Source organism: Pygocentrus nattereri, chromosome 21 (assembly GCF_015220715.1).
Source record: "Pygocentrus nattereri isolate fPygNat1 chromosome 21, fPygNat1.pri, whole genome shotgun sequence".
In the NCBI taxonomy this organism is placed as follows: domain Eukaryota; kingdom Metazoa; phylum Chordata; class Actinopteri; order Characiformes; family Serrasalmidae; genus Pygocentrus; species Pygocentrus nattereri.
Window position 1 is genome coordinate 29,940,751 of NC_051231.1, and position 21,644 is coordinate 29,962,394.

General features: G+C 41.2%; 1 protein-coding gene across 1 annotated transcript in view; it reads right to left on the reverse strand.

The window, feature by feature from the left end:
• Nucleotides 1-1,087: 1,087 nt before the first annotated feature.
• Nucleotides 1,088-21,644, reverse strand: part of dnah1 (dynein, axonemal, heavy chain 1) — a 76,770-nt gene continuing 56,213 nt past the window's right edge. The window contains exons 64-77 of the mRNA XM_037532010.1: nucleotides 21,055-21,206; nucleotides 19,380-19,576; nucleotides 19,067-19,211; nucleotides 17,619-17,777; nucleotides 13,428-13,559; nucleotides 12,784-12,954; nucleotides 11,668-11,847; nucleotides 9,741-9,917; nucleotides 8,593-8,763; nucleotides 7,298-7,428; nucleotides 6,336-6,480; nucleotides 5,338-5,544; nucleotides 2,460-2,694; nucleotides 1,088-1,316 (exon numbers count right to left, since the gene is read on the reverse strand). Of these exons, the coding sequence (XP_037387907.1) occupies nucleotides 1,195-1,316; nucleotides 2,460-2,694; nucleotides 5,338-5,544; nucleotides 6,336-6,480; nucleotides 7,298-7,428; nucleotides 8,593-8,763; nucleotides 9,741-9,917; nucleotides 11,668-11,847; nucleotides 12,784-12,954; nucleotides 13,428-13,559; nucleotides 17,619-17,777; nucleotides 19,067-19,211; nucleotides 19,380-19,576; nucleotides 21,055-21,206 (2,324 nt within the window). The 3' untranslated portion in view covers nucleotides 1,088-1,194. The remainder of the gene's footprint in view (nucleotides 1,317-2,459; nucleotides 2,695-5,337; nucleotides 5,545-6,335; nucleotides 6,481-7,297; nucleotides 7,429-8,592; nucleotides 8,764-9,740; nucleotides 9,918-11,667; nucleotides 11,848-12,783; nucleotides 12,955-13,427; nucleotides 13,560-17,618; nucleotides 17,778-19,066; nucleotides 19,212-19,379; nucleotides 19,577-21,054; nucleotides 21,207-21,644) is intronic.

Genomic DNA, 21,644 nt, shown 5'->3' on the forward strand with positions numbered 1-21,644 from the left:
TGCGTTTAATGAGGCAGTGAGCTGAAGTCTGCAGAGCTCTGGCCCGCGAGGACTGGAGCCTGACACACGTGTGCTAGTACGATGTATAAACTACTGTTCTAAAGTTTGGAACCACTGTTTAAAAAATATAAAAACAATTTGGTTGCAGACAAGTGCATAAAATGATTCTAGCACAGGTTGCATTTGATTAGTAGGACTCTACAAAGCTGCAAGTGAAAAATAAAGAAATTTTAAATGTGTCCAGACTGATGAACAGAGCTGTAAGAGAGTCTAAAACGTCTGAGGAATCTGTATAATATACAGAATAAAGTTAAAACCAAACAAATTCATTACATTTCCAGGTACAGAACCTGGCAAAAATGATTGTACATAGATAATCACGGTACGTTTTCATTTACTTGCTCTTTAGAGAATTCTTAAAATGTTGAATAAAACATCAAAAAATATGTTTTATTGTATATAAAATGACAAAAATATTAATATGACAAATGATTCCAAACTTTTGAGAAGTGTGAAATATCAAGGCGGATTGCTTGTGAGTATGAACTTCTAGCCAATCCGAGGTCAGGAAGGGGGACGCTTGTAGCCAATCCCAGTACAGGGGGCGGGACTTTGTCGCAATACGGGTGTAGGGGTAAAAAACCAGGCGCCCTTGCGTCAGTCCCCTTACTTTCCACATAGACTTCAGTCTCTTAAAGCAACAGCGCACACAAAACGATGACCAGGCACTGAGCTGCATGGTCATGCCTTTTCACCTTTAATTACAGCAGTTTATAATTAAATGATCATCTAGGATAAATATTTACGAATGTGTAGCATTGGCCTACGAATGTTCTCAGTCATTCAGGTCACTGGATTATCTACAGATGAGGCAACTTGAAGCTCACGCAACACAGCCAAGGCCTTGATGCTCTACTACTAGATCATACTATCACCACCACCTCCACTTAATGACAAAGAAGGATGATGCTTCTTAGACAGACCACACAGGAGGACAGAGACGGACGCTGACACAGGCAGGATAATCCAGCCAGAGGTTCTGACTGAGAGCTTGTAAGTGTGAGAAAATGTTGTCAATAAAACACACTTAGTTTGACATGTTTAATCAGCGAGAGCTTTAAACGGTGAAGTGTTTTTAAAGGGCACTTCCTTCTGCACTTCTGTGAACGTGTGTCTGCGTGAGAACGACAGTGTTCAGTAGTCCAGTGCACATATTAGCGCCACGCCTTGCTTGATCCAGTGCCGCTGGCTTTGGTCAGTTGGCAGCTCCACTGCAATCACATAGTTAGTAGAGTGACCCGTGGTGGACAGAGTTCCTGTTACAGAGAGAGAGAGAGAGAGAAGGAGGGAGAGAGAAAAAAAATGGGAAAAAAAGTAAGCAGAGGAGAAAAGCCAGGGAGGAAAAACAGTGAGCGAAAGGAAGAGTGAGAAAAAAAGAAAGGGAGAGAAAACCATATGGAGATAGGGGGAGGAAGGAAGAAGAGAAAAGAAGGGAGAAAGTTAATAGAGATGGAAAGTAAAGCAGGAAGAAAAAGAGAGAGAAGAAAGAGGGACAAAATGAGGGCAAGAGCAAAAAGGTAGGGAGAGAGAAAAAGGTCAGAAAGAGATGAGAGGGAAAAAATGGAGAGAGAAAGCGGAAGGTTAGAAAAAAAGGGAAAGAAAAGGAGGAGGAGGAGACAAAGATGAAGAGAAAGGGAGAGAGAAAAAGGGTAGAAGAAAGGAGCGAAAGAGAAAGCAAGCGAGAGAGGGAAAGAGAGCAACAGGAAAAAGAGGGAGAGAGAAAAAGAGAAAGAGAGAGAGTGAGAGAATAAATGAGGAAAAGAGAGAAAGCAAAGGAGAGAAGAAAAGGAGAGAAAAGAAGAGTGACCGAAAGAGGTAGGGACGAAGAAGGGACAAAAGAGGGAGAGAAAGGACAGGAGAGAGGAAAAAACAAAGAGAGACAAAGGATGACAGAAAAAGGAGGTAGATCAAGAAAGAGAGAAAAGAAAGGATAAGAAAGGAAGGGAGTGAAAAAAGGGAAGGAGACAGACAGAGAGGGGGAGAGACAAAGAGGAACAGAAAGAGAAAGAAAACATAAAAGCAGAAAAAAGAAAAGAGAGCGAGAGAACAGGGAGAGAGAAGCAAAACCATTGAAAGAGAAAGAGGGATGGAGGGAAAGACAGAAAATAATGAAAGAAGAAGAAAAAAGGAGAAAATGATAAAAAAAAAGAAATTGATGGAGAGAGTGAGCCAGAAAGAAAATAAAACACAGGACGTCAGTGACGAGATGCCAAAACGAAGAGAGTCATGAATCATTGAGAACTTGCAGTGCAGCTCACAGTAACACAACTCAGGCAGAAGAAAGCAGTGACAGGTTTCATAATGAAAGCCTATAGCGCTGAAACTGTACACTGCTCTGCTCTTACCTACACACACACACACACACACACACACACACACACGCGCACACAGCAGCTCACCAGCACGAGTGAGGGTTTTGTATATGGGGCAGTTGTAGACCCCTGATTGCGGAGGTTTGCGGTTGGGCACAGGGACCATCCAGATGACAGCCATCTCAGTGTAGAGCTCTTTGGGCCGTGACTCGGTCAGCAGGCCGGTATTCGTGTCCCAGCGTGCCCCCTCCAGGAACAGACCGTGGATGAAGCAGCCTGACTCGGGCCGCTCCTTCAACTCCGCTGCCGGCTCCTTCATCACCTGGAGGAGTCAATGGAAATGGGCGCTTAAACATTTGGCTTATTCAGTGATGCCAGTAACGGCAGCTGATCCATCAACAGTAGCAATGCCTTCATATTCCAGAGAAAGAAACACAATAGAAACCTCAACTTTCCTCTATTGCCCGAACCTAATTTCAATGACAGCAAACCATCTTGATGAGCTGGAGGATATCACTGTCAGCGCTGAGCCCCCACCAGTAGCCTGGGTTGTGGGTAACTCTATCGGTAGGGATATTAGGTCGATAATGTAGAATTAGAGTGCTTTCCTAGTGCACAGGTACAAGATATTAACTCTCAGTCTTACTCTACTTAAAAAAACATGCAGCAGATATTCTTTTCATCCATGTGGGTGGAAACGATGTTTCCTTGTGAGAAATGGAAACTTTAAAGGAATATTTTCAGATTTCGTTACAAGCAGGTCAGTCTTCTGATAAGAGAATTTTGTTCTCTGGTCCGATACCCTCTCACCGTCCCCACCTATCATGGAGTGAAAATGCTCAGCTACCTCAGAGACCCTCCCTGATACCACGTTTCACTGTATAGGAGAAAGATGTGTTATGATCTCCCACTTTAAGGTTTATTAACCAATAGCTACTATGAATAACTCAGCAACTACTAACTCCAGGTGACCTAAATTCATAGTAATATAACAATAGTGAAAGAAATATTTCTTCATTCATCTTCTATGCTGCTTATCCTCCTGGGTTGCAGGGGGTGCTGGAGTCTATCCCGGTGCTCGTTGGGCGGAAAACACCCAGGGCAGGTCACCAGTCCATCACAGGGCAGACACACACAAACAGAGGCATACACACACTCACCTAGCGTCAATTTGATATTTCCAATTGGCCTGACTGCATGTCTTTGGACTGCGGGAGGAAACCCACGCAGAGACGGGGAGGACATGCAAACTCCACACAGAGAGGACCCTGTTCACCCGGCCGGGGAACCGAACCCAGGACTTTCTTGCTGTGAGGCGACAACGTGCCACCCTCATGAAAGGAACAGTTCGGTGAAAAATCAAACTGACCTGATTTATCACTTACCGCAGTTGATCCGCCAAGACGTGCTTCTGTTTAGCACAGGACATGCTAGGCTAAAGTTGCTACCAGCCACTCATTTTAGACTGTCACCAATCTCATCTTCATAATACATGCCGAAATCGGAATTTATTTGCTGCAAAAAACTACCAAAAAGCTATGTAAGCAAGTTCCTATGCTGAGAGGTTTGAGAAAGAAAGAAAGCTCTGGAAGCGTTTAGAGCAGTTTGAGAGATATTTTTGGGCGTGTATTTACAGAGATGAAACTGGTGACAGACAATTTTTGCCCGATTTTAACCCTGATTTGCCCTTTGCGACTAATTTTCACAACGGAATTTTCTAGGTTGGAAGCTCATTCAGAAGCAAATGATGGCATAGATGATCTGGTAGTGTGAGAGAAGTTAAGTGATACTTTTTTTATCCCACAAACAGGGAAAATCCACCTCTGCATTTAACCCATCCGTGAAGTGAAACACCACATACACACTAGTGAATAGACACACACACACTAGGGGGCAGTGAGCCCAATCCACAGCACCTGGGGAGCAACTGGGGGTTAGGTGTCCTGCTCAAGGACACCTCAGGCTTGTGCTGTCGGCCTTGGGCTTTGAACCGGCAACCTTCCACTCATAGGGCCAGTTCCCTAACCTCCAGCCCACGACTGCCCCAAGAAATGAGTGGATCTTTAGCCCTCTGATCAAACTCTGAAGTCATCTAAGACCTTCCGATATTATCAACATTTGATATTTACGTTCATGAGTCTTGTAGTGTGAGTGGGTTGGAAGTGAACTCAGTGAATGATTCAAACAATAGCCAATCAGAGAGCTAGAAAAGTGGAGAAACAGGCAAGAGACACTCGTGCACACCATCTGAACAGCAGAGAGCGAGGAGACAGAGGAGCTGCGTATAGGCAAATAAGAGCCGTTATCATGTTTATAATGTATGGATCCAAAAGTGAGGTCAGTCTCTGTACAATTTCAGCTCAGCTGCCAGTTTGTAGTGAAATTTTTTTCCAGCTCTCACAGGATCAGCGCTTCTCGCCACATATTAATCCCCTGTTTGCGCTTTCCCTGAGCATGAAAGCACAAACAGGTTCAGTAATTGCAGCTCTTTCTGTGTGTAGTGTTCTCTGAGGAGATCTGGGAGTTTGAGTTCTTATGCGTAGCCCAAACTCATTATGTGTGTTATACTCTCTCTTTGCCTTGGCGTTCAGTGTGAGTGCCCTCACGACAAAAAGACAAGAAACTGATGTTAAGTTTGTGACGCTCTCCATTCTAGAAATCTGTTAAGACTTAAAAGTCATAAGCCTAAGTCCAGTGTTTGTTAGCAATGCTAGTCCAGCATCTCCTGTTGTAAACTAAAGAAGCACAGATCAGATATCAAACGTTTTGGCTGATCGACTAATTTGCAGCATGTTAATTTAACTATTCCTTTAAGTGACTTTCTAAACTCACTATATGATGGTGTTATTGACTTCAGAACCTTAGATCCCTAAGATCTTTTTGTAATAACTACTGAGAAGAGTGGACCCACATACAGACCCTTAGACTCTTCAGCTTTGAAGGGATTAAAGGGTTGCTACTTGACCTTAAAGCCAAAGGTGATGGTGTCGATGGAGAGGACGGAGCGGCGGGCAAAGTTTTGCAGCGTGCCAGTCAGGAAGGCCTGCGGGAAGAAGAATCCGCTGATCCAGAACACAGCGGGAATGCCATTGGAGATCCAGCCCTTCAGGAAACTGATCCGCTGCACCAGGTCTGACACCCAGGATGCCAGTGGCTTCAGAGACGGGTACGCCTGCAAGGTAAAGAATAATCTTTGTGCAGAAAGGTCAGGGTTACAGGTGCATCATCATGCCATTTAATGTAAGAATGAAAAGCAAACAGATAGATTAATATATTCCCTACAGGCAACTTACACATGACATTTTTCTAATTTAAGTGCACAATTTCATAACATATTGGAAAATATAAAATATACAATATTAAATCTGCCATAACTTTTATACAGTGTAAATTCTTTGTTTTATAACATGACATGGTCATAATTTAAGACGAAATATTACTACTGCAGCAATTTAACACTGCAGTTCAACTCTCTGAAGTATGTTTTAATTTTATACTGATGATTTCTCACTTGTAGCTCAATCAAAACTGGCAGTCAATTTTTACTGAAACTGCTGATTCTAAACTCTCAATCCATACTGCATTCTGGGCTTAAGACTCAACGCTTGGACAGTTGTTCCACTTTGGAGAATTAATTATGCAATTAAAGAGCAAATAGTGTTGCAAAACAACAATAGTAACTCTAAATAGAGATCTAAGGGTTAATACAATGTAAAATAATTGCTCCTATTCCCACAGGCCTCATCACTGCAGACAAAACACTAGATGTTTTATTCTTAACAACAAAGAAGAATTTCACACATTCAATAAATGTTCCAGCTTTCTAGTTATCTTACAAGAAGGACTGGGTGAGAGAGACAGAGAGAGAGAGAGAGAGAGAGAGAGAGAGAGAGAGAGAGAGAGAGAGAGAGAGAGAGACAGAGAGAGAGAGACTGATAAAGAGTGAGGAGGACAGATTCTTGCCTTGGCCTTCCACATTTCTGGAACGGCATTGATGAACAGGCTGTTGGCCATGAGCTCCAGCTCTGATGACATCACCACCAAACCTTTCAGAGCCTTCACTAGATCACTGAGACTCTGAGAGATCACTGCTAACAACGTATTATACCTGACAGAGAAGAGAGAGAGAGAGAGGGAGGGGGGGCTGGTCAATAGACTTTAATCTGAGGGACTGTACTGGTCAGTAGTTCTGGTTGTACAGTAAGGAGCTGTTTATAGGTCAGAAGGCTTTAATCTGAGGGGCTGTACTGGTCAGTAGTTCTGGTTGTACAGTAAGGAGCTGTTTATATATCAGCAGGCTTTAATCTGAGGGGCTATAATGGCCCATAGTTCTGGTGGTGCAGGAAGGAGGAGTTTATATATCAGTAGGCTTTAATCTGAGGGGCTGTACTGGTCAGTAGTTCTGGTGGTGCAGTAAGGAGCTGTTTATAGGTCAGAAGGCTTTAATCTGAGGGGCTGTACTGGTCAGTAGTTCTGGTTGTACAGTAAGGAGCTGTTTATATATCAGCAGGCTTTAATCTGAGGGGCTATAATGGCCCATAGTTCTGGTGGTGCAGGAAGGAGGAGTTTATATATCAGTAGGCTTTAATCTGAGGGGCTGTACTGGTCAGTAGTTCTGGTGGTGCAGTAAGGAGCTGTTTATTTGTCAGAAGGCTTTAATCTGAGGGGCTGTACTGGTCAGTAGTTCTGGTTGTACAGTAAGGAGCTGTTTATTTGTCAGAAGGCTTTAATCTGAGGGGCTGTACTGGTGAGTAGTGCTGGTGGTGCAGTAAGGAGCTGTTTAGATGTCCATATTTCCATGTTTAAGTGTGATGGTCTTACATCTCACACTCACATCCATTTAATGGCATTGCACATAGTGCAGAGTTTTTAATTGAAATACTGTATGAAAAACACAAGTATTAACTTTTACGTAGGGCACACACCTGATAACCTCTTGAATCAGCACAGTGTTCATAGACTCCTCATACATCACTGGATATTTGGTAGTGACTTCCTGCACGTTGATGGAGTTGGGAATTTTCTCCACAATCCCTGCCACAATCTCCTCCACTATCTGCAGGGAGAGCAGATGAAGCAGGAACTTCACACTTATCTCTTTCCTTCCTTCCTCACTCTCGATTCAGCTTTAATGAGATTTTGTGGAGCAACTCTCTAAGTGAAGATCACTCTAAAATTACAGCTTAATTAAGGTTGGCTAATTAAAGGAATCCTATTTGTTTTAAGACCCGATTTGTTTCATGAATAAACAGACCGATAAAAAAAAACAAACAAACAAACCCACAAACGATCCCTTTAAGGGCATTTTTCTTGTACTTTACTTTTTTCCCCAGGAGGGTTCCTCGGGGCTTTGTGTGGGATTAGGTACAAAAACATTCATAATTTATTTTTACTTGACCATTTCTTGACCTCTCTTTATCCCTTGTAATCATACAAGTAGTTTTCATTACTGTGCCTTCAAGACTGATATGTAAATGACGGCTGTTCTGATTGGCTGCCTTGTATTGCACCTCATTCAAAAAGCAGTCCAAGCTTTTCATTCAGTATGACTGGTTAGGGCTAAGATGCCGCAACTGGAGAATATATGCAAATGCATTGGTTTTAGTGATTTTTAGTGGTTTTAGTGAATTGAAAATGGCTTGTTTTAGCAGCATAGTTTGCACATATGGACTATGTGGTCTGGGTGAATGTACATTTTGAAACTTTCACAATGTTTACAGACTAAATCAGACTCAAGAAAAGTGAAGAAAATTCTATTTTCCATGGCATGGGCCTATTAAAGTCACATTCCCATAAAATCCCAGGCAAAAGTTGGACATTTATATTCATAAATATAGAGACTTTTACATAAAGACATTAATGTATGAAATGTGTTAAACGAATCAAAATGTGAATTCTAATCAAAGATTCTCCAAAGTAGCCCCCTTTTGCATTGATGCAGCTTTGGCATTCTGAAAATTAGCTGACAACTATTTATTGTGGTGGGGGCACTAAAATAGTTTTTTACAGGATTTTCTTTTTGTTTTGGAAAGAAATTCACACATAGGCATCGACTTCACTTCAATATTTGTTTTAGAAACAAATCCCAAGTGTTTAAAGCTAAGATAAAGCAAAACATACATTCAGTCAGGTGTGTCCAGACTTTTGACTGGCACTGTATACTGTACAAAGCCAGGCTTGTAAATATGACACAGTGCGTGACCCCCAGGTTGTTCAGTACCTCCTCTCTGGCCTTTCCCCCACTGGACGCTGCTCTGGGCTGCAGTTGGAGAACCGCTCCCAGCAGGGCAAATGTTTCATTCTGGGCGAAGCTGATGTTGGCGTTGTCGTGCAGGCCGAAGATTTCGGGTGAGTCGTTAATGGGTAAACCTCGGATATATGACAGATAGCCCTGCACAAACAGCCACCACAGAACACTCCTCACATCATGCATCACGTATCACACATTTTAGTGGTAAAAAACCCCTTAAATGTTCTGCTAATCTACTACACCTCAGAGTTTGATGCGAAACATCAGTCAAGCTAACCCTTAGAGGCCTAACATTACTACTTTTTTACTGTTTTCTGGCTTCTGTAATACTATTTAAATACACTTATATTTACATAAACTGACCAGTGACGAATGGGGTGATAAACTGTGGAGCTCACAAAATGACGAGTGCAAATACAAGGTAGGTGTTTCTAATGGTGTAGCTAGTAAGTGGAAGCACAACGTAGATGATTCTAATACATTGGCCAGTGGGTGGAAGCACAAGGTAGATGTTTTTAATAAGGTGGGAAGTGTGTGGAAGTATAAGGTAGGTGTTTCTAATGAAGTGGCCAGTGAGTGGAAACACAGGGTAGATGCTTCTAATAAAATGACCAGCAAATTGTAGTATAAGGCAGGTGTTTCTAATAAAGTGGCCAGTGAGTGGAAACACAGGGTAGATGCTTCTAATAAAATGACCAGCAAATTGTAGTATAAGGCAGGTGTTTCTAATAAAGTGGCCAGTGAGTGGAAACACAGGGTAGATGCTTCTAATAAAATGACCAGCAAATTGTAGTATAAGGCAGGTGTTTCTAATAAAGTGGCCAGTGAGTGCAATTACAAGATTTGTGTTTTGAAAAACGTGGCCAGTGAGTGTAAGCACAAGGTGGGTGTTTCTAATAAGGTTGTCAGTGTGTGGAAATACAAGGTGTTTATAATAAAGTGTCCAGTGAGTAGAAGGACAAGGTAGGTGTTTGTAATAAAGAGGTCAGTTTGGAAGTACAAGGGCATTGTTTCTAATAAAGTGGCCAGTTATGGGTAGTTCAAAATAGGGATTTATAACAAAGTGGCATTTGACAGTATAAATGTAAAGTAAATGCTAGCTGATGCTGGACCGTCACCTTGATGTCCAGCTCAGTGCTGATCTGCCGGTACTCTCCAGAGGGGGAGTAGATGTGGTCCAGGTTTAGCACTGCTGGACAGTAGAAATCCTCCAACACGTTCATGATGCAGCGGCGGTCCCAGTCATCTGTTACGCGACCACCATAGTTAATCTCCCCAGCAGTGTATTTCAGCACCTAAAGAGAGACAACAAACTTCAGTTTAGCTTAATTTATTAACAGCAAAGTTACATGCAAAGTAAAGATCACTGGCAACACATTCAAAAAGCCAGAAACAGAAAGATTTTTGGTCTCTTTGTATGTGTTATTTGTTTTTGGATGTTTTTGCTCTCTGTGATAGTCACATCGCTCTGAGCAAACAGGAATGCCGAGTTGTTTGTTTCTCTTCTTGTTTTTCTTCTAAATCTGGCTGCGTATAGGCAGAAGGAGAAAAAGCTATGAAGAAGGAAGAAACAAGAATTTTTCCTAAACTAGACTTTAAATACGTTATTTGATGTGCTATGCAGTTTTCTGTTATGCAGCATTTTATCCCTCGATTTGACACAATTACAATTTTATACTGTTTTCATTTTTCAACGTTCTCTCCCTACAATATCCAGCACGCATTACACAAATACATCGGACAACCCCTGGGAATCTCTGTGGTGTCAACCAATCCTTATTGCTACATTCTTAAAAACTTCTTGATTCTTCGAGGGATCCTTTGTGTGTTCATGGCTCTATATAGAACAATTTTCTTTACTAAGGGTCATTTAGATCGTTAAATGGTTCCTCAGATTGATGGAGAATGTGCTGTATATAAATGGTTCTATATAGAACGTTTTTGAGAACGGTTCTATGTAACAACAGTAAGGTTCATCTATTGTTATGATGTCAAGCCTGTGACAATATAAGAACCCTTTTTGGTGCTAAATAGAACCTTTTTTCAGATTCTATATAGAACCATATAAGACACACTCTCCATCAATGCCAGGAGTCCTTCACAATGCAAGGAACCCTTTGATCAGGTAAAGAGTTTGTTGAGTGTGCATGGTTCTATACAGACCATTCCCTTTATTATATATATATATATATATATATATATATATATATATATATATATATATATATATATATAGATATATAGATATGAGCCTATATTATAGGCTAATAAATACAAATATGCTAGCATTAGTGTACCTCTTACCTGGGTCATCTCACAAAATCCTACAGAAAACCGTGATTCTGTCTTTATTCAGCACAAAACAGACAACAGAGGCACATTTTTATCTTTTCCGCCAGAGAAAAGCCAAACTGAGGTACGTCATCTAGCCAAGTAGCTACCTTGTGAGCTTGTTGTCCTTCTGTTATTCAAATAATCTATTCCCTCCAATGATTGGATGGTGTAAAGACAGTTACTGCAGTTATGCAACAGCAATAAAATATTTAGCTTCCAAGCAGTAATATTAGCCATCTTGCCTTCCTCTGCAAAAAATCCACCCTAAAGCAGTTACAGTTTCCTCCCACCTTCAAGTGACATCATCAGAAGGGGGTTTTCCCAATCTCACCACAAGAGACTACTGTGGCACCATAGCAGGATGCAGACAAGCAAATGCAGATGCACTGATGGTTGCACTTTTCATTTTGGGTGAAGTGCTCCTATAGTAAATTTAAAATGTGTTGAAAATGATGATCAGAGACGTAAATGATCCTAAAATACCCAAGAAAGCTGTACAGCCAATGAAGAATGGCTCGTATTTGAGGGCAGTAACTTGACAAGAATTTACTACAGATAATTACTGCTTCTTTTTGTTCTCTAAAATAGTTGATTCTCAAACACCTACAAGTGTCTTGTTTTTTGTACGCACATCTATAACTTGTTGAATAAAATAAGAGTAATTCTGAATGTCAATTATGTGCACATGAAAGTCTCTGTGTGTTTGTATGCCTTGTAAGGGACATCCTGGTACTCGTCGAGGAACATCTTGAGCTGGCTGATGCAGATGCGCAAGTCTCCGTCTGTAAACTCGTAGGGGATGTTGAAGCCCAGTGGGCCGAACTTCCTGCGCTCGATAGCGTTTCCATGGAAAAGACACAGAGACAGTAACAGAGACTTAAACTCTGCGCTCTGTGAGAGAGAGAGAGAGAGAGAGAGAGAGAGAGAGAGAGAGAGACAGAAAGAGACAGATAAAGACAGAGAGAGGGAGGGATAGATACAGACAGACAAAGAGAGACAGACAGACAGAGAAAGGGAGACAGAGACATACAGACAGACAAAGATATAGAGACAGACAGAGGGGACAGAGAGAGAGAGAGAGAGAGAGAGGGGCAGAGAGACAGGGAGAAAGAGAGAGAAAAAGAGGGAGAGAGGCAGAAAAAGAGACAAACAAAGAAAGATAGAAACAGACAGATAGAGAAATAATGAGATAGATCGAGGGAGAGAAGCAGAGAGAGGCAAAGAGAAACAGACAGAGAGGCAGAGAGAGATAGAGAGGAGGGGAAGGGAAGAGAGAGAAAGAGAAAGAAAGAAAGACAGATAGATAAAGACAGAGAGAGGGAGAGGGAGAGGGAGAGAGAGAGAGAGAGAGGAGGGGAACAGAGAGACAGGGAGAGAGAGAGAGAGAGAGAGAGAGAGAGAGAGAGAGAAAAGAGACAGAGGCAGAAAAAGAGAGACAGACAGACAGAGAAAGAATGAGACAGACAGTGAGATAAACAGAGAGACAAACAGAGAGAGTCAGAGAGACATACAGAAAAAGACAGAGAAAGAGAGTGACAGACAGAAAGAGAAGAAAAACATGAACAAGAGAGAGATGATCAGATGAATCCCATGAATCCTGCTGTATTTATTTTACTGAATTGTTTACCAGCGAAAAACATCACAAGAAGTAAACAAATGGTCAGTTTACCTTAGTTTACATAAAGGGCCTCACATGTGAGGCTTTAAAGTGACAGTGTGGAGTAAAACAGACACTGAACATTTCTTGGCTGATAGACTACATTTGCAGTAAGAGAGGGAATCTGTGTAAATTCCATTTTTCGATGGTGTTGTATGCGTTTACAGCACCTTGGAGCAGGAGTTGATGAAGTCATCGTTTAGGCTCAGGTAGGTTTTGAGCAGGTTGGCCTTGATGCCCCGTGGTGGCTCAATGGTCATTTTAGAGCCATTCTGTAAGATGGACACGGGGAACTTGTTGCTGGGGAGGCTGGTCAGCCACAGACGGAAATCCCGATGGACCTGTGATGCACACACATTCATACAAAATCACACACGATAGCTGGATAAACAAAGACAGACAAATACACAGCTATGCACTGACTGATATGAGACGGAGCTCTCAGTGCTGTCTGGGGAATTTGGGTGCATTTAGCTCTGCAATTAAACAAATGTCTAGCTGCTCCGCTAATGGACTGAATGTTACTCACGTATATATATATATATATATATATATATATATATATATATATATATATATATATATTGAGTAGTCATGGTGTCTATGAAATAATGTGCCACAAGGAGTAGAATACCAGGTGGCCTGGCCTGTCAGTTGGCTCAGAAGATCAGTCTAGGTTCTAAGACGAACTAAACTACAGCACAGCACGTCCCATTCAGAAGTTATCTTTGTTAGCCCCCTTTTAACCTGTACTTCAGTGGTCAGGACCCTCAGAAACAAGGAGGTGTGTTTGTGTGTGTGTGGTATAGCAGACCTTGTCAGGGTCAATATTCTCGATGAGTCTCTCTAAAGAGGGCATCCAGCTGGGCGCAAGGTGGCAGTTTTGAAAGAACACCCACTGCCCTCTTTCCATCGCACTGTTCATCATTGCTTCAGCCCAGGGACCCTTAAACGCAAACACAAGTTACAGACATTTACATATAATACAATAATAAGAAGAAAAAGCACCACAGCCTTAGCCTATAGACTCTCAAACACTCACACAACATCATCAACAACTAAATCCTCTTGACACTCATCCTCAAAGACACCACAGTGAATTATTCAACACTACGGAAGCAGTTTAAAAGAAAGCTATCACTAAGATCTAGTGTCCACATTAAAAGTGTTGTCATAGAGTAATGAATTTAAATGAGCCATTCTGATGCTGTGAGTACATGAGCTGTAATCCTGAAGGTTTATCTTCTACTCTTTCCAACGGTAAACAGCTCACGTTAACCGAAATGAGTGTGAGGAAGGATCCCCAAAATCCAAAAACTTCCAAGGAACCCCAAATCCAACAAACTATGAACAAAAAACTGATTAAAAAACCCTGAAACATCTCAAATGTCACTGTCATTTGTTTTCACCTGCGTCAACCTGAGTTTACATGAACACTCGTTTTGTCAGTTCCCCTACAAAACATTCCAGTCAACAGTGAAAAATGTTCATGTTTCCCGGAAAAAAAAAAGTTTGTGAAGGCCTCCAAATAATCACACATCAACGACAAACAAAGCCATGCTGCTGAAATAACAAGTCAGATATGACATTCAGCGCAGACAACACAACCGCAGATAGAACAAACAGAGCAAGCAGAAACAGTCTAGAGTCAGAACAGAATCAGAAGCTTTGAGATTGAGACCATGATAGCAGATGAAGAACATCATGAGCATGTCCCAAAGTGCACGGCAGGAAAAACAAAGTAGGACAGATGAAATACACAAAGCAATGGATACTACATTACGATAGAGTTTGGGCTTGGTTAACGAAAGCTCAGTCTGAAATAAATCTTTGAAGCAATATAACACATGATGCATTCAAAAGACACATAATTTGGGGCTCCTGAGTTGCACAACCGTCTAAGCGTTGGCCGCATCATCAGGAGATCGTGAGTTTGATCCCTGGTGATGCTGCAGCCGTCCGTAGCCGGGAGTCCAATAGAGCAGGACTGGTCTCGCCCTCTCTGGGTGGGTAGGATGGCCCCCCCCCTCTCCCCCCATCACTCAGCGTGATGCTGGTCAGAGCGTCTGTTAGGTGATGTAACAGATCTGGCGGTCGGCGCTTTCCTCTTTCCTCTGACTGCGTTCGGCTGTCCTGTGACGTCGCGTGAGTGGCAGGTCAAAAGGAAGCGGTGGCTGGTTCCACAGGTCGCGGAGGAAGCCTGTGCTGCCTTCACCCTCCCAGCACTGGTAGTGTCGTGTGATTGGGGGAGTCCTAACTAGTGGGTGGGACTGGAGACGACTAAATTGGGGAGAAAAATTGGGTAAACCCCACAAAAAAAAAGACAAAATTCGGTGTAAATTTTTTAGCTGCGCTATTGCTGGGATTAGGAACGGCGAAAAACTAGCAAAAACATTTTTTAACGAAGAACAGATGAAAAATAGAGGTAAATTTTTAAAGTAAAAGTTAAATAAATGATAACATTTTTCAACTTCACTTTAAAAGAAATCAAAAAGATGATTAAAAAAAAAAAAAAAAAAAGTTTTGTTTGGTGCCCAGAGGTGGAAAAATTCCAAGCAGTAAAGTAGCTTAGCTTTTTCTGCACTGTTCAGCCAGGTTGAAAGGATGGCAGGCCTTCAGTTAAAGGCCTTCAGTTTTCCAGTTTTCACTAGCAGCACTACACTTGGCTTTCACAGTTGATTGACAGTTACTACACTATTGTTGCTTAGTAACAGCGGAATCAGCAACCTGAGACATTAACAATCAGAAAAAAATGAAGGCCCAAGCCCATTTCTTCTTTTTACCCCTACCCCTTGTTTTCGAGTGTCACCCTAACCCATTGGAACTGAGTTACAAAGGGGTAGGGGTTGAAATCTTGGGCCTAAATATGAACCCAACCTTAAACCCTGTTAATGGTGGTAAAATCACTATAATGTCTTGTGTGGCTTTTTGCTTTGATAAAACACTAACATTCCATAAACAACTTTATTTATAATGAATTATAATAATTATTATAATAATTGCAAATATTTTTACCACCACGCACTATAGTTTGTTAACAGTAGGCAATTGTTGGCAGATAACATAACGATCATTACATAATATAATGCATCATAATGCATATTTAGCACATCTCCATAACAATTCGTTAATTATTACTAAATTCAATTGACATGCCGTCCTAATGTATGTTGAGTAATTCACAACAGCTTTTAAGGCGGCTCAACTAATATTTGTTTATAACTCTATGTGTTTTTATATTTCATACAGGTTTTAAGTAGGACCACTATTCTGCCCAGAGTTCATCTACATCCTGACACGGTCTAAGGGTGAAGCCCAGTGCCAAACCTAGACTTCAGGCTGAAGTGTTGTATCCGTGTATGAATGTAGGGAATCTCTAGTATGTTCTTCCTCATTCACACTTCTTCATTTGACTCGTCTGCTCTTCTTCTGGAACATTTCAAGCCCATCTGCCAACACTAGAACATCTACGTGTTTCAAAGACCACCTTCCTCAGGCTGAGTCATCGCATTCACTAGGACATGAAAGTGGAAACCTGATCCCAGGTCAGCACTAATAGGTATGACCTCAGAGACGTGACTGAATGCCAATATCACTGTCCTTGTGCTAGAATGTAGCAGCTCTGTAGGAGGTGACCTACAGCACAGCGACTGATAGGGAGGCTCAGAGTAGACTGATAATTAGCAGCAGGGTGGAAAAAGATGGTTTTATTACATGGAACTCTACTGGGATGCAGGGAAAATTCCAGTCATGCCAAAGATGTGCTTCTGAGGGGGTCTTACCTGCGGGACGAAGACTAGACGACTCTCAAAGCCCCTGTAGCATTATATGCAGAAGGGGTACCCAACCTTTTTTTTATGTTGGGAGCCAAAGTGCAGTAGCCAAGGGGCAAATTGACAAAACAGTATCCAAATACTGTAGGAACACTCTTAAAAAAGACGGTTCTTCAAGGGTTCTTTAGTAAAGAAAATTATTCTATATAGAACTGTTCTATATAGCGACAAAAAGGGTTCTTTTATGGGTACAGTGTCAAGCTTGTTACAATAGAAGAGCTGTTTTTGGTGCTATATAGAACCCTTTTCACAATGCAAAGGGTTCTTTAAGTGTTCATGGTTCTATATCGAACCATTTCCAGAACAATCTTTGTGTGTAGGTTGGTGGGTTTCAAACTGAGCTTGTAAAGAATATTACACTATGTTAGTGTTAATATAATAATATGTTAATATTAATATAATATATATAATTATATATATATATATATTAATATAATATAATGTTAATAATAATAATAATAATAATATGTTCATGTTAGTTTTTTTTAAATATTACGCTCTGTTTTATTGCTAAAATACTCAAGAAATACAATTTAAAAAGAAAATAACTTATATAGTTATTAGGTATAAAATATGCCTGTTTTCTTCTTAGGAGAGGAGGTGAGGTCAGAGAAACTTTCTGGTGGGCCAAATTAAATGTCCTCATGGGCCAACTTTAAATACTTCAATTCTTTACTTTAATACCAAACTTTATATAAGTTTCCTAGTAGATACTGAACAGCTTAAACTTTGTAATTAAATATTAAGGCGGGAAATCAAATACATGTGTAATTTCAGAGCATATTGTAACCTAGAATGAATGACAACCCGGGTTACCAAACTGCACTTGGAATATGAGCACATTAAAAAAAAGGACAGAATTGAATTTACTTGATTTTTTTAGTCCACATGAATAAAATAACAGAAGAATTACATCAATTTTGGCCAGAAACGTGTCCATTTAATATATTTTATTCTTGTGAATATCAAGTAAATACAGTGCATCCTGTTTGTTTAATATATTGTGAAGTTATATGTTTATTGTTTTACTGTTTTCCCAGAATCCGCCCCATGAACAACCCCCCCCCCCTCCCCCTCCCCCCAACCGCACCCCGCAACCCTGAGGGAGAAGCGGCTTAGAAAATGTGTTTGTGTGTGTGTGTGTGTTTTCCCAGAAGCCCCTTCCCTCTGACCTGGCCCTGGCCCAGCGAGATGGCACTCATTTTTTTGGAGAACTTCATAACATCAGCAAACTTGTAGAGGTCGGCGGCGGGGTCAGTGCCAGGGGACAGCACAAAAATGAGGGGAGTGGATGGAGAAGACTCCTTAAAGACAACAGACAGGTCAGACGTCTGAAAGAGAAAGAGACAAATGAGGGGTGAGAGTTTGTCACTGAGAACAGCTGCTTTTCAACGGCTTTAGACTAAGAGAGACTGCTGAAGCAGTCTGGGACAAAAAAAGTGCTTTAATGCCCCCTTCAGGAATTACTGAAACAGCACCAAGCAGAGCTTATAGTTTACTAACAGCATCCCACGCACACTAACGCTCAAACGTTTTTAATGACCGTGTTCATCGATTTGTGTTCATCTTTATACAATAATAACCTCTAGAGTGTGTATTTAAATATTACAAACTACTACCCAACATATATTTTTAGGCTTTATTTAATAGTTTAATTTAAATTTTTGAATCAGAATTTATTTTACCCAAGTATGTTACACACATGAGTACTTCGTCTTAGTGAGCGCACACATGTATGTAATATATATATATATATATATATATATATATTCTATAAATTTTGTTTATTTAAGTATTACCACTTTTCTCAGGATATAAACAAACTACACAAATAAATAGATTTTGAAAATGTGTCTTGGGTGCCTAAGACTTTTGCACAGTCCTGCATGAGGTCAGATTATGAAACATTGAGGAAAGTAAACATTGAGGAAACATCAGCTATTATTTACAGTATATTACAGTGATTTGAACATTTGTACAGCTGTGCAAAGATGCATTATGGCACAGAGCGGAGTTGTGGGTCACAGTAAGGGGTCTATGCAAGTTTCATTTAAAGTTAATGCTTAATGACTGTGGTCACTGTACTGGCGTTGATAGCCCTGAATCTTCTACTGGAGGGAAGTGCCTGCAGGAAGGGAGAAATGTCTCCCTTCATCCTGCAAATCCTCCTCTTCCAAGCAAATTTAGGAATTGAATAAAATGATCAATACTATACTGTAATTAACAATTTCAATTACTGAAATTACACAGTAAGTTGTAATCTTATATGAATGATTTCTTACTCTTAAGTGATTCTGTTGTCTCTTGAAAGTGAAACTTTTCATTTATACTACATGTGCTTGCAGGCAGAGAAAGAGTTTGATTTGAGTTTGATTAAGTTTATAGTCTATTTTTGGTCATTTATAGTCATTTTTTATATGTTTTTGTCTTTTTTTACATCGAAACAAACAAGCAGAAAGTAAACTGAGTTTAAATGTAACTCATTATGTAAATTGTCAAGTAATTATGCGGCTCTACCTACAGCGAAATAATAACAATAACTCTAATAATTTAAAGACTTTTTCCAGTGGTTGCTGAGAGATAAACTCATGTATGCAGGCTAGCTGCAGTGCTGTGATACCTGAGGCTCGATGAAGCGCTGACCCAGCTGCGCAGACACGAAGTCCTGCAGGCCGTGTGTGAGGCGATCTACACGCAAACAGCGCAGCACCAGCAGCCGCTGGAAGCTGTCCAGCTTAGTGACCCACTCACCTGGGAGGGGCTCTCTGTACACACATACAGACACATACATAAACACATACATACAGTATGTTTATATATATATATATATATATATATATATATATATATATATATATATATATATATATATATATATGTAAACCATAAACCATCATATGTATAAGAGTCTGTGTATGTGTGTGTGAGGTTACTGGTGTGGCCGGCTGCTGTCAAAGATCCTCTTGTATTCAGGCTCATGTTTGAAGAAGGTGTCTGCCAGGCCTTTGAAGTTAGGCAGCTCACTGAGAGCCAGCAGCTCCTGCCATGCTCGCTCTGATAACCAGCTGGACGATGGGTTGGGGAGCTGCTGATGGGCCGTTCCTCCAGACAGCATGTATTGCCATTCAGCCTGGAGACAGGGCACTCTGATTAGGCCATGTCAGCTTGGATACTTGTTTGACAAACAATTAAAAACAGAGATGAACTGCAGGCCTCAAAGCCTGGAACAAGCAAATGCTTTAACAAATATTTAATTTTGCATAAGCTTTTAAATAATTTCTTTGGATATGAGGCCCCCGTGCCCACTGGACTACTTTAGCCTTCCTTAATTAAACTTTCAGTGGGAAGAATCTTCTGTACAAAAAGATTTAAACAATGTGCATTAGTGCACCAGACACAGTTGCATAAGTAGCCTGGAATAGAAAAATAAGCAGTCAGTTCAATAAAAGTTGAATATAATAGGGGCAACCCATAGATAGATGGATGGATGGACGAAAAGGCCTGGCTCACAGTCTCCGCTCTAATTCATCCCAAAGGTGTTCTATCAGGTTGAGGTCAGGACTCTGTGCAGGCCAGTCAAGTTCTATCACACCAAACTCGCTCATCCGTGTCTTTATGGACCTGCTTTGTGCACTGGTGCGCAGTCATGTTGGAGCAGGAAGGGGCCGTCCCCAAACTGTTCCCGCAAAGTTGGGAGCATGAAATTGTCCAAAATCTCTTGGTCTGCTGAAGCATTAAGAGTTCCTTTCACTGGAACTAAGGGGCCGAGCCCAACTCCTGAAAAACAACCCCACACCATGATCCCCCCTCCACCAAACTTCACACTTGGCACAATGCAGTCAGACAAGTACCGTCTCCTGGCAACCGTCAAACCCAGACTCGTCCATCGGATTCCCAGACGGAGAAGCGTGATTGGTCACTCCAGAGGACACGTCTCCACTGCTCAGGAGTCCAGTGGTGGCGCTTTACACCATTGCATTTGACGCTTTGCATTGCACTTGGTGATGTAAGGTCTGGATGCAGCAGCTTGGCCATGGAAACCCATTCCATGAAGCTCTCTACACTGTTCTTGAGGCCACATGAAGTTTGGAGGTCTGTAGTGATTGACTCTGCAGAAAGTTGGTGACCTCTGTGCACTATGCCCCTCAGCACCCGCTGACCCCGCTTTGTCATTTTACGTGGCCGACCACTTCGTGGCTGAGTTGCTGTCGTTCCCAATCTCTTCAACTTTGCTATAATACCGCTGACAGTTGACTGTGGAATATTTAGTAGTGAGGAAATTTCACGACTGGACTTGTTGCACAGGTGGCGTCCGATCACGGCACCACGCTGGAATTCATTGAGCTCCTGAGAGCGACCCATTCTTTCACTAATGTCTGTAGAAGCAGTCTGCAGGCCTAGGGGCTTGGTTTTATACACCTGTGGCCATGGAAGTGATTGGAACACCTGAATTCAATGATTTAGATGGGTGAGTGAATACTTTTGGAAATACAGTGTAGATAGAGAGATAGATAGATAGATAGATAGATAGATAGATAGATAGATAGATAGATAGATAGATAGATAGATAGATAGATAGATAGATAGATAGATAGATAGATAGATCACCATGTCTATCTTGTTTTCATTCATCATGATGCGTGCACACAACAGGAAGGCGAACATTAGCTTGTGTTTTTCGAACAGGCTGCGGCAAACGTTGCTGTAGAGACTGAAGGTGAAATATTCATTAATGTTGATGATGCGCTGCTCCACTGTGTCTGTGGAGGGAAACAGGAAAAAGGACAAGAAAAAGAAGGGACAAGCTGTTACAGTGGGTCGCAACCAAGAACACTTACAAAGCACACCTGAGACAGTTTTGGTGAATTAATATTAGCATAAGAATCACATGAGTGGCATAGTGTATACTGGAAAAATATTAATGTAGTCAATGATGCTGCCTTTGTGTGGTGTTCAGGTCTGTGGGACCATTTTAAATGTTTACCAAAATAAAAAAAGGATGCGATTAATTATTATTTCAACCCCAGATTCTCTGGCCTTTGCACATTTTCTGTGAAGAACATATAAAATAACATATTTTCAGTAACTTCACACTATTATATTGCACATTTATATTACACATGTGGTGTTGGGGTGAACCCGCAGGGAATAAAGGTGTGGAGGTGCTTTGTCCCTTCACTCTGTTCTCCACCTACATG